The 15210-nt window shown below is 51.4% G+C and overlaps 1 protein-coding gene across 1 annotated transcript in view; it reads right to left on the bottom strand.

Moving 5' to 3' along the window:
• Window positions 1–15210, bottom strand: part of NECAB2 (N-terminal EF-hand calcium binding protein 2) — a 167818-nt gene that overhangs the window by 21864 nt on the left and 130744 nt on the right. The window contains exons 6-7 of the mRNA XM_044433909.1: window positions 8747–8883; window positions 4815–4927 (exon numbers count right to left, since the gene is read on the bottom strand). Of these exons, the coding sequence (XP_044289844.1) occupies window positions 4815–4927; window positions 8747–8883 (250 nt within the window). The remainder of the gene's footprint in view (window positions 1–4814; window positions 4928–8746; window positions 8884–15210) is intronic.

The following is a 15210-nucleotide window of genomic DNA, read 5'->3' as shown; positions in this document are numbered from 1 at the left end:
TGCCCGGACGGGGTGGGGCGTCGGGTGGCCGGCGGCTACAAAGTGCTGCAGGGGGGAGCGCCGGCAGGAGGAACAACACCTGGCAGGAGACCGCGCCCGCGCCCGAGAACCGCACCGCGCCCAAAGACCGCGCCGCGCACGCGCCCGAAGACCGCGCCGCGCACGCGCCCGAAGACCGCGCCGCGCACGCGCCCGAAGACCGCGCGAAGACTGCGCCGCGCCGCCGACTCCGCCGCTACCTGACTGCCCTGCCACGCCCCTGCACACGTGGCAGGTGTGCCCGGACGGGGTGGGGCGTCGGGTGGCCGGCGGCTATAAAGCGCCGCAGGGGGGAGCGCCGGCGGGAGGAACAACACCTGGCAGGAACCCGCGCCCGAGAACCACACCGCGCCCAAAGACCGCGCCGCGCACGCGCCCAAAGACCGCGCCGCGCACGCGCCCGAAGACCGCGTGAAGACTGCGCCGCGCCGCCGGCTCCGCTGCTACCTGACTGCCCTGCCACGCCCCTGCACACGTGGCAGGTGTGCCCGGACGGGGTGGGGCGTCGGGTGGCCGGCGGCTATAAAGCGCCGCAGGGGGGAGCGCCGGCGGGAGGAACAACACCTGGCAGGAGACCGCGCCCGCGCCCGAGAACCACACCGCGCCCAAAGACCGCGCCGCGCACGCGCCCAAAGACCGCGCCGCGCACGCGCCCGAAGACCGCGTGAAGACTGCGCCGCGCCGCCGGCTCCGCCGCTACCTGACTGCCCTGCCACGCCCCTGCACACGTGGCAGGCGTGCCCGGACGGGGTGGGGCGTCGGGCGGCCGGCGGCTACAAAGCACCAGCAGCGGCCGGGGCCGGCGGCCAAAGGGCGTCGGCCAAAGGGCGGTTTGCCGCCGTTTGGGGGGGCTGTTCGGGGGGGGCTAGGCTGGCCAGGGGACTTGCTCTTTTGTTGTGGCAGTCCCTTCTGTTGAACGGCCAATTTTAAATGTTTTATAATTTTAAAGTGTTTTAACTTGTTTTTATGGAGTCGTCCCTGGCCATGTTGCCGCCTGAGTTTCCTGGGGAGCGCACTGGCGCCGCCATTGGTGTGGTGATGGGCAATGGACGTAATAGCGGTGGGGGCTTAACGTGTCCGCATAGAAGAAGGAGGGACAGATGGCTGACACCTGTCCCTACTTCTGGTTTTGCTCCCAGCCAGAAGGTGCCAGGGAGTCTTGTCAGTTGCCCCTTGGGCCTGACGGTGCTGTTGTTTAATGCCAGGTCGGCCAATCAAATCTGCCCTCATCCATGACTTGATTGTGGATGAGGGGGCCGACCTGGCCTGTATAACGGAGACCTGGGCGGGAGAGGGGGGGGATGTTGCCCTCTCTCAATTGTGCCCGCCCGGGTATATGGTCCAGCACTGTTCACGGCCGGAGGGGAGGGGAGGGGGGGTCGCTTTGGTTTACCGGGCCTCCATCACTCTCACGGGACTTCCTGTCCCTTCGAGACCAGGGCTGGAGTGTCTCTACTTGGTGTTGGGCGACCGAGACAGATTGGGGATTCTGTTGGTGTACCGTGCACCCTTCTGCCCAACAGTCTCCCTGCCTGAGCTGACGGAAACGGTCTCGGACCTGGTGTTGAGGACCCCCAGGATGCTGGTCCTGGGGGACTTCAATATCCATGCCGAGGCTAGTTTGACCGGGGCGGCTCAGGACTTCATGGCTTCCATGACGGCCATGGGGCTGTCTCAACATGTCACCGGCCCGACCCATGAACGTGGACACACTCTGGACCTGGTTTTCTCGACGGGGCAGGAAGAGGGTGGTCTGAGGGTGAGGAATTTATGCTTGACTCCCCTGTCATGGTCAGATCACTTCCTAGTGAGGTTTGTGCTCGAGAGCGACATCTCCCTCTGTAAGGGTGCAGACCCGATTGTGTGGGTCCACCCCCGGAGCCGGATGGATCCGGAAGGATTCCTGAAGGCTCTGGGGGAGTTTCCGGCTGACAAGACGGGTGCTCCTGTCGAGGCTCTGGTTGAACTGTGGAATGGGGAGATGACCAGGGCTGTAGACACGATCGCTCCTAAGCGTCCTCTCCCACCGGGCAGAGCCCGCTCTTCCCCTTGGTACACTCCAGAATTGAGGGCAATGAAGCAGGTTGGGAGACGGCTAGAGCGTAGGTGGAGGAAATCACGTGATGAATCTGACCGAACACACTTAAGAGCCCACTATCGGGCCTATGCTGTGGCGGTGAGGGCGGCGAAAAAGAGACACTTCTCCGCTTCCATTGCCTCCTCACAATGCCGTCCGGCGGAGCTCTTTCGAGTGGTGCAAGGCCTGGTTCACCCAGGGCCAAAGGAAGAGCTGACTCCACCCTCAAAGGCCCGCTGTGACGACTTTGCCGAGCATTTTAGGGAGAAAATCGCTCAGATTCGTCACGAGCTGGATTCCACTATTGATTCAGAGGTTTTAAGGGAGACACCAACGCTGCCGTCTGGTCCAGAATTATTGGATGAATTTCAGTTATTGCGGCCCGATGATGTGGACAAGGTGCTTGGACGAGTACGTCCTACCACTTGCCTTCTGGACCCTTGCCCGTCTTGGTTAATAAAGGATTCCAAGCACGGGATTGGAACCTGGATCTTGGAAGTGGTTAACGCTTCTCTGAGGGAGGGTCGGGTGCCTGCCCCTTTAAAGGAGGCGGTAGTCCGACCGGTCCTGAAGAAGGCGTCACTGGATCCAGGGATGGCCGCTAACTATAGACCAGTGGCCAACATCCCGTTTCTGGGCAAGGTGTTAGAGCGAGTGGTGGCGGGACAACTCCAAGCACTCTTGGATGAAACTGATTATCTGGACCCATTTCAGTCCGGCTTCAGACCCGGGTACGGTACTGAATCTGCCTTGGTCGCCCTGTACGATGACCTGTGCAGGGAGAAGGACAGGGGGAGTGCGTCCCTGTTGGTTCTCCTGGACCTCTCAGCGGCTTTCGATACCATCGACCATGGTATCCTTCTGGATAGGCTGGCGGGATTGGGGGTCGGAGGCACCGCTTTGCGGTGGTTCCGCTCCTATCTCAACGACCGATTCCAGAAGGTGGTGTTGGGGGACTATGGCTCTGCGCCATGGCAGCTTTGCCATGGGGTACCGCAGGGTTCCATTTTGTCCCCTTTACTGTTCAATATCTACATGAAACCGCTGGGAGAGGTCATCAGGAGGTGTGGGCTGCGGACCCATCAGTATGCTGATGATACCCAGCTCTACCTCTCGTTTTCCACCAATCCAGGTGAGGCAGTGGCTGTACTGAACCGGTGCCTGGCCGAGGTAATGGGCTGGATGAGGGCCAATAAACTGAAGCTCAATCCAGACAAGACGGAGGTCCTGTTGGTTGGCGGTTCGGGCTTCAGAGAAGGTGACCTGAACCTTGTCCTGAATGGGGTTGCACTCCCTCCTAGGGACAAGGTCCACAGCTTGGGAGTGCTCCTCGACCCGGAGCTTTCACTTGAAGCTCAGGTGACAACAGCGGCGAGGAGCGCTTTCCTCCAGCTTCGGCTGATTCATCAGCTGCGCCCCTATCTGGAGTACGACTGCCTTGCAACAGTGACTCATGCGCTGGTGACTTCCCGTCTTGACTTCTGTAACGCGCTCTACGTGGGGCTACCCTTGAAGACGGTCCGGATACTTCAATTGGTTCAGAATAGAGCTGCCAGGCTGCTGACGGGGACTGGACGTTATGTTCACATGACGCCAGTTCTCCGTCAGCTTCACTGGCTCCCCATTGAAGTCCGGGCCCAATTCAAGGTGTTGGTAATGACCTATAAAGCCCTAAACGGCTTGGGTCCTGGTTACCTGAAGGAGCGCTTACATCCATATTTGCCCAGTCGCCCCCTGAGATCGGCGGGAGAGGCCCTTCTCCGGGAGCCCTCCGTGAGAGAAATTAGGAGGGTGGTTACTCGGAGAAGGGCTTTCTCAGCGGTGGCGCCTAAGTTATGGAATGCGCTCCCCAGAGAGGTCCGCCTGGCGCCGTCGTTATTTGTTTTTCGGCGCCAGGCTAAGACCTTTTTATTTAAGCAACATTTTAAATGCTAAATACAATTGAATTTTATCTGGCCAGGGCGGCTTATTTTATAATGTGAGTTTTAATTAAGATTATTTTATATGGATTTTAACTTGTTTTATCTATGTTGTAAGCCGCCCCGAGGCTTCGGCGAATGGGGCGGCATAAAAATGTTTTAATAAATAAATAAATAAATAAATACCTATAGGTCCCCAATTCCCCTTAGGACCAGGAATTCCTGAGATAATATTATGAGCAGGACAGGGTATGTGTTGAATTCTGAAGCCTATCAGCCCCACCCTGAATGACCAAAGGAAAGGTCAGGACCGATGGCAATTGCTGTCCAATGACATTTGGATGTCCACTGGTTTGCTCATCCTTGCTTGGACAGTTTGGTCAGTTGGAAAATTACAGCATCTCTTCCATATATTGTTAATTTACAAGTCTCCTAGCTCAGAAAGTTCAGGCAAACACAAACAGGCAGGAATCACAACCACTAATTCTAAAGAAAGCAACTTCTCTTCCTTCCACCCCCGGATGTTTCAGTGAATTCTAGTTAGAGACTCCCTCCTCGCATCTGAAAATTCCAGTTGCCAACTGTTTCTGTAGTCCTCCCACTAGTGGCACAAAAGAATATCAGTAAAATGAGGATTATATCCCAAAAGCTAGAGAGAAAGCCAATAGATCAGGAGAACACATCTTTTCCATAATCCAACCTCCACTGCTCACCTGGCCTTGCTAGCACACAACTGACCTAACCAGGGTTGATTTCCCAGCGCCTGCGGTGAAACTTACCAGTCTGGAAACTTTTCCTGCGTTCTTTGGTCATGATTCTGTTATTGGGGGAATAATTAGGCATGGGGTTATCATACCAGGTGTCCATGTGTCCAGATTTACAGTGGAAATGCCTGCAGTGGGAGAAGGATAAACAGAGGGATGCAAAGCAACATCTGAATAAAAATTTGAATTGTTATTCGTAAGTAGTTTTTCATTCAAAGGTACTCCACATTCAGCTGCTACCCCAACGTTTCCTGGACTAGGAACTGCAATGGAACGGAGCTCATCCCGACGTGAGATATCAGAACCAAATGCCCAGGTCCACTGCCCAGATTAATCAGAACACATTTCTATACTGCCCAGATGTTTGAAGCTTTCTGGGCAGTTCACAATCATTCACCATTATACGAGTATATATTACTGAAATTCATCCAAGCGGATGCTTGTTAACCCTCGGCATTGGTGGAAGATGTTCCTGGAGGAAGGTAGCCAGTCTGCCAGATATGGCATTCTGGCCCAGACATGGAACTTCCCACCCAATGGAATTAGATCATCTTTCTAACTGCTGTCAATCAAAAGTGTTATTCCCTGCATCAGCATCGCCCACCCCTGTTGTTTACTGTCTGTTCGCTCTCATCCTTTGTGGTTTTGTCTTTTCAGCTTCTTTTTGTTCGTACTGGCTAGGGCACACTGGCAGTTGTGCATCGTTCTGAGAGTGTTTAATGCCCGTGTTCATCATTTTCATGGCTGGCAAGAGAGCAACTTTTTGCAAGGGGCAATGTGGGGTATACAGAAGGTATGTGCAAGGAATCCAGCTTGGGGGTGGGAATCCATTAGATTCCTTGGGCTCGGCTCCCCAGTCTCATCCCGATTGGTTGCAGCCCAGAGGCTGAACACGGGCCGTGTTCGCGTGCCGGTCCTCCTGCCCTGTGCTCGCAGGCCAATTCAGCAGCCGCTACAAGGCAGAAGAAGGCGGTGGTTCATGCAACTTCTGTCCCAGGAGCATCTATGGACTTCTTCTCAGCTCAGGCTCAGCTCACATTCCAAGGCTTGGCTTGGCCAAGTGCAAGAGGAAGTCTGTGAATGCTAGGGGGTGCACTCTGCCAGGTTTCCTTTGAACCCAAGCATGCTCTCCTTAAATGTCTATTCGAGCATGTTCCATGCTCCCCTGCAGTTGCTCACAAACGGTCCATGAGCAGGCGCATCACCTGCCACTGAGCAGTGCCAATTGCCAAGGGAACAATTTCCTTTCTACTCCCATCACTGAAACAAGCCAGCATTCTCGACATCTGCCGGAGAATTATGCAGTGAAAAATGTATCTGTTGGAGAGACTCAAAAGTAGGAGCTGGGAGGAGGCAGAGAAATTAGGGGAAGCGTGATAAAGAGGTAGCAAGAGAATGTTCCGTTATTCCACAGCCAAGTGCTGCACGAGGCTGTGTCGATATGCCAGACATTCAGCCATAACAGTGCGTAATTTGGTGTGGCAAAATAGTGCGTGTGGCAAGATCTCAGCTCTGCGAGCCAGCTCCGCATGGCTCTCTGCTGAGAAGCCCACCCCACTGGCGCCCCGAAGATGATCGCTTGCTTCTGTCTTGTTATTTGGGGGGCTCACAGAACGCAGAGAGGATACAAGCCATTATTGACTTTCTCATTTGCAGCCCTGTGAGTAAGTCTGTCCCTGCTCCTTCCAAAGACTAATTGCCTTGCGATTGTTTCCATCTCTGGCAGCAGCTCAATGCGCTCAGTTTGTGCACTGGACACCCATTGACTTTCCTGGGCAAGACTGCATATCACCTCACTGTATCCATAGGGTTGAGGACCCAAGAACCAGCCGGGGGTCTCAGTCGTGAATTCTATTCCTCCTCCCGTTCTTGATGCAACATGGGGCTCTGTCAAATCATCCAACCTTCACCCAGGTTGCAGGACCTCAGGCCAGGGTGGGGACAAATGGCACCCACATGGCATCATCTGGGATCCCAACCTGGCCTTCTGGGGTCAACCCCTCGCACCCTTGGCTCTGGCTACCGCTCATTGTGTCCTTTCCCAGGGTCCTCTGATGAGGAGAACCAAGGGAGAGAGAGCTAATCTGGACAGCTTCAACAGGGGACGGGAGGAGACGTGGAGGAGAAGGCTTCCAAGCACTACTTGCTCCAATGGCTCCATGCTAAGGCAGTTGTTCCCCCCGCCCAGCGGTTGGGCTGGCCCTGCGAACGCACGTGGGGAGCATGGTGCCCCTCGCTGTGGTGTGGCACGTGCCGGCTTCATAAGAGATGATACCCCCACCCACCATCCTCATTATGGATCTGGCAGGAGCATATCTGCAGGTTGCGGCACCGTCGCACTGAAGCGAGGACCACACTGAGGGGGGAGAGCGTGTGGGGGCGATGCCTCCTGCCCCCTGCAATGCAGGGAGATCATCCCAGGCGGCTAAATTATTCCCGTGAAGATGCAGTGGGCTGCTGTTGGCAACCCGTGGCTGGTGCAAAAAGCAAAATTCAAGCAAGGAAAAATGGAAGGAGCCAGGAAGAGAAGGAGAAGCACACTCGATTTCCTTCCAGTGGAACGTCTCCCGATGCCACCTTTTTGCCAAGGAAAAAGAAGCCATGCATGGTCATGCTGGGCCCTGAAATAATTGGAAAATAGAATGCCTCCCCCCTCGCCCCCTTCCCTCCCCCGCTCCTGCTTTTGGCATTCAGGTCTGCCCCCATCCCTCTGTGCTGCACCTGCACCTTCGAAAGCAAAGGCAAGGGCATGAGCTGAGCAGGTCTCATTGCTCCAGACTTAATCCCTGCTCCACTGGCAAGCGGGTTTCTTAGCTGGGGAAAGCCCTGCTCAGTGGCAGAGCACCGCTGCCACTCCATCCCGCGCATTGGTCCCTATGTCCTTCATGCCCTGCTGAGGGGGCACGGCACGCACGTGGGCCCCGTTTCCACACTGGCCGGCACTGGAAGCCTTTGCTCTCTGCCGGACTGCAATCTGAGGCTTGCTTATGGGGCTGTAAGCCAGTGGGCCTGCTTCTGTGCAGCCATGTATGGGATTCCATCGCAGGAAAGGTGGAGGCTGAGTGTGGGGGCCGCTGGGAAGGAAGCCGACAACCCCTTTCCTAGTGTCTTGAATGCTAATGAGGCGCCAATAAGCAGAGAGATTCTTCCCTGTATCTCCGTGACCTGCTGCTTATTGTCTTTGATTTAGAACGGGGGTGGGCAGGCAATGCTTGAAATGAGCTTCTGGCTGCCCCCTCTATTTCCATAGCAACCATTTTTGGGCTCTGGTCAACAAGCGTGCAGCTTTGCAGAGCCGTGTGAGATGTCATTGCAACTCTTCTTTGTTGAGCCAGAATTGGACTGTGCTTCCTAGCATCTTGTTCCGTGTCCCTTTCCCTCTCCTTTGGTGGGAGGGAAAGGGGCCATGGATCTAGAAGGCAGTTCTCACCCCTCTGGGCTAATTCACACCTTTTCCCGGTCCGCAGCACCGAGGAAGAGAGTCTTTGGACACTGTGACTTTGATCATCCTGACAGTTTGGAATATGGACCACTTCAGCAGTCCTTCAGACCATCTACCCAGTCTCGTCCACACAGCCTGCCAGCAGCCTGGATTGTTTCCTAGCCCTGCCTGGAGATGCTGGGACTTGAACTTGGGACTTTCTGTGAGCAAACAGACTCTGCCACTGAGCCTCCTGTGGGGCTCAGGGACCTCCCATCGAAAGGAGAAGTAGGTAAGGTGCTCAAATGCGCCAGGGGCTGATGAGTCGCAGCCCGGACATTCAAGGAGCGATCCGTGGTGCAGGAATGTGCTTGGGAAGGGGGCTGAGCACCGCGGCATCGCTGCTTGGACCGTCGCTCCACTGACAAACACCCAAGCACAGCAAAGCGTAGAAGAAGGCAACAGGCCACAGAACTGGTTGGATTTAATATGGGAAGGCCTCGAGGCCGGATAAAGGCCGCCACACCTTATCTGACTGGTTTGCTCATCAATAGCATCCACAGCACTTTCCACAGAGCTGAGCAAGGACTGGATCTGATTGGCTGTCTCTTTCAGCAGGAAGCGGGTCACAAACTGGTCCACATTTGTTCCTCTTTCATAGACCTGGGAAGGAGGAAGAAGACAGAACTCTGAAAATCCCCAAATTGTCCAAAAGATCAATATCAGCCAGAGAACCCTCCCTTTCTTCACAGGTCAGGCACATTCAGCAGTCCATCTTCTCTTAGGGAAACAAATGGAAATCTGCAGGATTCGAAGACATAATTAAGCAGTGTGTCCATACCTTTGAAGTATGTCCTCTCTGTAGAAGACGGTCATCTGCCAGTGGCAGGGTTTATCACCTATAGTCTTGTTTAGCCAAAGTATTTGATGGATTAGCTACAGAATGATTGCAGCAAAAATGGTTTTGTGTCTAGAGCAGGGATGGGGAACACTTGCGAGGGCCACACCTGAATTCCCAAGCCAGCCACCGGGCTTCCAAATGCCCTTTCCACCACCACTCGATGGCCTTCCAGCTTTTGTGCAGCTCCCTCTGTTCTAAAATGTTGAAATACCTTTCCTGGGGTGGAGCTCCTGGTAGGAAATGCTGTAAGCGAAAACCCCACCCTTTGATCCCACCGTTTTGTCTTGGAATGCTCTCACGCTGGAATGATCCCTCCCCAGGTGGTCTCCAAAATGAAAGAAAAAGGACGTTGGAAAGCAGTTCCTACCACTTGTGGAGAGCTGGTCTCTTTCCCCAAAAGTCTCTTTCCCTTCCCCGGCAGTTCAAGCCAAGAGGCTGAAGTCGGTTTGTCTTCCTTATATTTCTATCCCACCTCGGAATGCTGTGTTTTTGGGGGAAATTGGCCCTGCCTTTACTCTGCCCCACTCTTGAGCCTTCCTGGGCATTGTAACCCCCTGGAAAGTAGGACAGGGAAAGCAGCCGGAGCTGTGTAAGGTTAGACTTTGGGGTGGCTGGTGAGATGCAGAGGCAACCATGTCCAAACCTATAGGCGGGCTCTGGATCTCAGGACAACGGCAGTCCCGGGATGCAGGCTAATTGCCCCGTTGCAGCGGCAATGCCTGATTGCAGCCAGCATCCCACCCCTGGGACTTGGGCCTGCGGGCAGCACCCAGGTGCATTCTCTGTGTAGCACGGAGCTTTCAACAAGTCGCCGGGCGTCCCCCCCTCCCTGTTTGCACCCTCGCTTTCCCTGGGGAACAGTTCCTCTGATGCCTTCTCTCTCGCAGCAGCCGATGTGCATCTGACGGCTTTGAGATGCTGGCCATTCTGCATCCAGTGGCAAAGCTGTTGACACGTTTTCAGATCTTGGTTCCCCTGGCAACCTTGTCTAATTATGCCAAGGCTCTTCTTGGGCACTGGGCTGCTTTTCATTTCCACTCTCCATTAGGAAATTGTCATCACCTGTTGGAGAGCCCTTGGCTCGCTGCGTCATGCAAAGGGCTTTTATTAAATTTTTGCACCGGTACAAAGCACCCTGGGGGTAATAACATTCCTTGGTAGGATTAGGGGTGTTGGCTTTTGGGATGTGTGTGTGCATCACTGTTTAAAGGACTGCAAGATTGCCTTGCTGAAGGTGGTCACTGCGGATCATGGGAGTTGCCGTCTGACTCCAGGTTGGATAAGGCAGCAGTAATATCGGATAAGTGCTTAGCAATGAGAGTTCCCATGAGGTACGAGTGTTGGATTGGGGAACTGGGAGATCAGGGAACCAGTCCCCATTAGGCCATGAAGCTCACTCTCAGCCTAGCCCTCCTCACAGGGTTGTTGTGAGGATAAAAGGGGTATTCCACCTGGGTTCCTTGCAAAAGGAGAAAAGGCAGGATAGAATCACAATGGCACAAAAACAAGAGCACTTTAAAACATGGGTGTGGAATGGGGTCTTGCTGGAGGCCCATCCCCCTTTTGGGAAAGCTCTCAGGGTTAGGCAGGGCCAAAGGCAAAAGAGGGTGGGGTGAAGGCGAGAGGGGTGGGCCAAAAATTAAGGACCAGACCCGTGCCAGCCAGCAAGGAAGCCTCCAGAGGGGCAGGGTGGGAAAACGGCTCGACACAAAGGAAGCGTCCTCATTGCTCAAGAGGCAGAAACAGGGGCACCCTTTAGGCTTCCCTGGACCTCCAAGGGACTCCGCTACCACCTTCTTTCACGCTTACAAAGATGCATTACTTTAAACCGTTCCTTGCCATCATCTTGTTACCTTGCATTTTTAATGTGAACCACATAGAAATGTTAATATCTTGAGGCACAAAAGTACTATACATAAAAACATAAATCAATGTTATGGTAAGAATGGCGTGTGCGTGCGTGCGTGCGTGAGTGCGTGCTGAGGGAGATAGTGGTGTGCAAACCAGCAAAACTGGAGCTTGTCAGAGTTCTTCAAATTCCACCTTGAAACTTATTCCATCTTATGTTGGTATCCCATTGCAATCTGCATGTTTTTCTTTCTTTCTGCGTGAACAATCACGTATATTTTCACAGGGATATTTCCAATTGTATGCATCCTTTTTGCTCATCTTTGGGAAGTACACATTCTCCTGCCATTTATTAGAGCACAGTTGTGTGCATCTTGCAAAAGTACATTTTTTCATGCACAATTTGCAAAGTCCTGCATGCTGTCTAACACCCTTTTGGGGGTGGCTGGGTCTGGAAATCACACAGGAAGCTCAAAAACATAATGATTTAATCCACAGGTTGCATCGAGGGTGTGTTTAGCCTGAGAGGGGTGACCTGGGGCAATTCCAACCAAAACCAAACTAAAAGGAATTGGTCATAAATGGCTGCAGAAAAAGATCTCAACACAAGGAAGCATCTCTTGCAGTCACATCGCTCCCAATTTTCACAAGAGATTCAGGGAGTGTGCCTGTGTTCCCTGGATCACGTCCCAGGGACCATAAAATTTTGTAGGTTCTCCTTCCTGAAGCTGTAGACACTGCTAGGGCTTTGGGAAGGAGACTGCAGAAGGAACTACAGAGCTTGCTTGGGAGGTCACCTTTGAAGCAGAGAATGGGAAGAGAAGCAGGGAAGAGAAGGGGCCAAGATTTGCAAGGCCTTTTCGTCCCTCTGTTCCAGCAGTCAGTGCACCTCCTCTAGATGGACTTGGAGGCCCATCTGGAAGAACAATTACAAAAAGAAGGAAGGGGAGCAAAAGATGCCTGTCACTTCTCTTGCCCTGCTGTCAGTAGCTTGACAGGACACAGGGAACTGCAGGCTGCTAAGACCAAAGGTTTTAGCAAGTGGGTGCTAACCTGCTACAGTCACACCCTTAAAAGCTGGATTTCTTGGAAGAATTATCATTGCATTTTCAATCACAGTGGAAGATGCATGCCTGAAATCTTCTTGGAATATACACTGAGATGTTCAAAAATTTAATGTATTTGTATCCTGCCTTTCCCCCTGCAAAGTATCCAAAGCTCTTCCTCTTCATTTTTTAAAATCCTGACAAGAACCCTGTGTGGTAGGCTAGGCTGAGAGTCCGTGACTGGCTCAAAATCATCCAGTGAGCTTCACGGCTGAGTGGCAACTGCAGCCCGGCTCTCCAAGGTCCCCTAATCTAATGTGCCAACCAGATGGGTTCTTACTCCAGTCCAGCTGCCCACCTTACCACAGGTTACTGCAGTGCTGCTCTCCTTTCCATCCACTTGGCCCTTGGAGCTGTTTAAAATTCTGGGTGTACGTGCTGTCAGATGCATGGCTGACACCCTAGAGATAGTTACAATAATTAATAATCTGTGATATGTGATCAAAATGGTTAATGCCGATTTAAAATGTGGTTTTAGGTTTTTATTCATGTCTTTTCCTTACAGCACACTGGAATGTCTCTGCACTCCATTGGGAGTTACTGGACCAGATGGTCCAGTTCTAGGTGTGAACGGAATGCACATAAGAAAGAGGAGGAGTTGTGCTTTGGAGATGCATTTGCTTCATTTCTGCCATAGGCACTTAATCCATTCCAGGGCTGCAGTTTGTACATTGCATGGGCTGTACTGGAAGAACAGTGAGGAAGTTATTAAAATTCAACAGGGAGTAGAGAGAATCGTCCCAGTGTCCAAAAGCCAGGATAGTTTTGGAACCATGCCAAGACCTCTTGACCAGAAGAGCTTCAGAGATCATTGCTTTGAAGCTGCCTCATCCGGTCATCCCATAGACAAGGGCAATTTGTGCTGTGAGAAAGAAACTGTTTCTTTTACTAAAGCCTCTTTACTCTCTCCTGGTTAGTGTCTGTGCATGGTGGGAAGAACTTTAGAAAATCCATGACAGGAGACATTGCTCTTGGCATAGGGCAAAGAGTTGAAGCATTGCTTGCCCAGAGAACTCTGCAGGCCCTCAGGGAATCCCCTGACTTATTCAGGGAGCCAATAAGACACAGAGAAGAGGAGCGCGACATTTCATTTACTTTTTTCTATTTTGCATCCTGCATCATCGTCATATTCAATAGATGTCTCGTCCTTGACATGGGGTTGCATTCTTTCCTAAGTATCCTCAAATCTAAACTGAGGGATTAGACAAGCCTCCTAGCAACTGAGGCAGCCGGGGAACTGCGGAGCTTGGTGTGCACGGTCCTGATTGGTTGGTGTCTGCGCAGTTCGACCTCCTCCCGTGTGCTCACCAGCAGTTTTGCAGGAATTGAGGATATTGGTTTTGTTAACGAATGTGCTTCTCTTAGCTTAGAAACATTTCCTTGCACGACTTTTCTTAAAAATACAGAGCCCACCTGGGCCCAGAAGTGAGTTGCGGGTAAGTATGTCTTAGAGGCACCGTGAAGGCTTAGATGCAGTGAGCTGATCTTGCCCTGTGGTTTTTTAAGGTATATATGTGTTTAGGGATCTGCGTTACATAGCTTGCCATGCGGCCATCCAAGTTGCTGACCGATGCCTCCAATGCCTGCGTGATGAGCAGAATGTACCATCCGCTTTCACAAAAAGGAAGGTGTGCATGCAATGGGGACCAGGAGGAATTCATCCCAGATGCATTTCATCTGGGCCATCCATCCTTCAGGGCTGGAATTATGAGGCAGACTTCGTTTCTTTCCTTCTAACTGCACCAGAGAGTTCATTATTAGCAGGGATTACAGCAATCCGCTCAGCTTTTGGGCTAAGCCCTTGTTTTGGATTAATGATGGCTTATATGTGAAGAATCTTAGCTGTTCTCTTGAATGCTTCTATATTTATTTATTTATTTATTTATTAAAACATTTCTATGCCATTTATTTATTTATTAAAACATTTCTAAAACATTTCTATATTCATTCATTCATTCATTCATTCATTCATTCATTCATTTATTAGAACATTTCTATAGATAGGCTGGACATGCACATGGTGGGCATGTTGTGAGCAGAGCCAGCTGGTGCCGTAGGTCAGACTAGATGGCCCGGGAGACCCCTTCTGGCTCGCTCTGTTTCTATGTTTCTGTGAATGGACAGTGCCACGGTGTTTCCGGATGCTTCCCCTCTGTGAGCTGAGAAGCAAGTGCTGCAGTTTCTCCAGCATGGGGGAACCAATCCCACTGATGTACTAAATCACAAATCCTATCCTGCCTCCTGGCCTGGTTTTAATCCTATTACAGCCAGGATTTCACATTATTTGGTCCAGATTCGGGGATGCTCAAACCACATCTGACTGCAGCAAATGTGTTTGTTTGCACGCATTAAGTTGTAAAATTATTTTCACGTTCTTTGTGTACAATATTAAATTCTTCATTGTATGATGCTTGTTTGCTTTCCTTTGACTAACATTATATTAGCTATGGGCTTGGAGTGATAAACTGTGGGAAAGTTGATGCTTAAGTAGTTTTTTGTAATACCATATTATTTATTAGATAACATTTTAAATTTCTCTCACTTTTTCTCTTTCTCTCTCTCCCTTTGTTTATATCTAGGACTGCTTCATTCATGTATATGAAGGTGTGTTATCCAACAGTCTGAATTAAAAGTAAGTGTTCAGGTGAGAGATAAATCATCCAAACACCTGTGGCTCACTTCCCCAGGGCTTTTCTCCAAGCCAAGTTTAATTCTGGCATTGGATCATGGCTGAGAATAAAAGTACTTAAGGGAGAGATGAAAAAAAAAAAAAAAGGAAAATCAATCCCCCCTCTCTTTATGTAGGGTTTAACATCCTTCATCCATGTATTCCTTTTGAAAAATGTATAACAGTTTACTCCATAATACAATTGTAATATTGTATTACAACAATGGGGCAGACTGAAAGCAAATCAAATTGAGAACAGAGACCTTGGCAAGCAGAGCATCTGCACTGTAGGTCCTATCAGAATAAGGGAAGAAATATTCACCAGCCATATCCTTCTGAAATACGTATACTTTACATTTCCTCTTAATCAACAGCAGAGACGTGATTTGAATGCAGACACCCTAGGTGCTAAGCTAAGACTAAATGATCCACTATACTAGAAGTGTTTTAAGACTGAACCGGACTAG

Source organism: Varanus komodoensis, unplaced genomic scaffold, assembly GCF_004798865.1.
Source record: "Varanus komodoensis strain SLA01 unplaced genomic scaffold, ASM479886v1 scaffold27, whole genome shotgun sequence".
In the NCBI taxonomy this organism is placed as follows: domain Eukaryota; kingdom Metazoa; phylum Chordata; class Lepidosauria; order Squamata; family Varanidae; genus Varanus; species Varanus komodoensis.
Note: the sequence above shows the minus strand (reverse complement) of the source record. Positions and strands in the feature narration are given on the sequence as shown.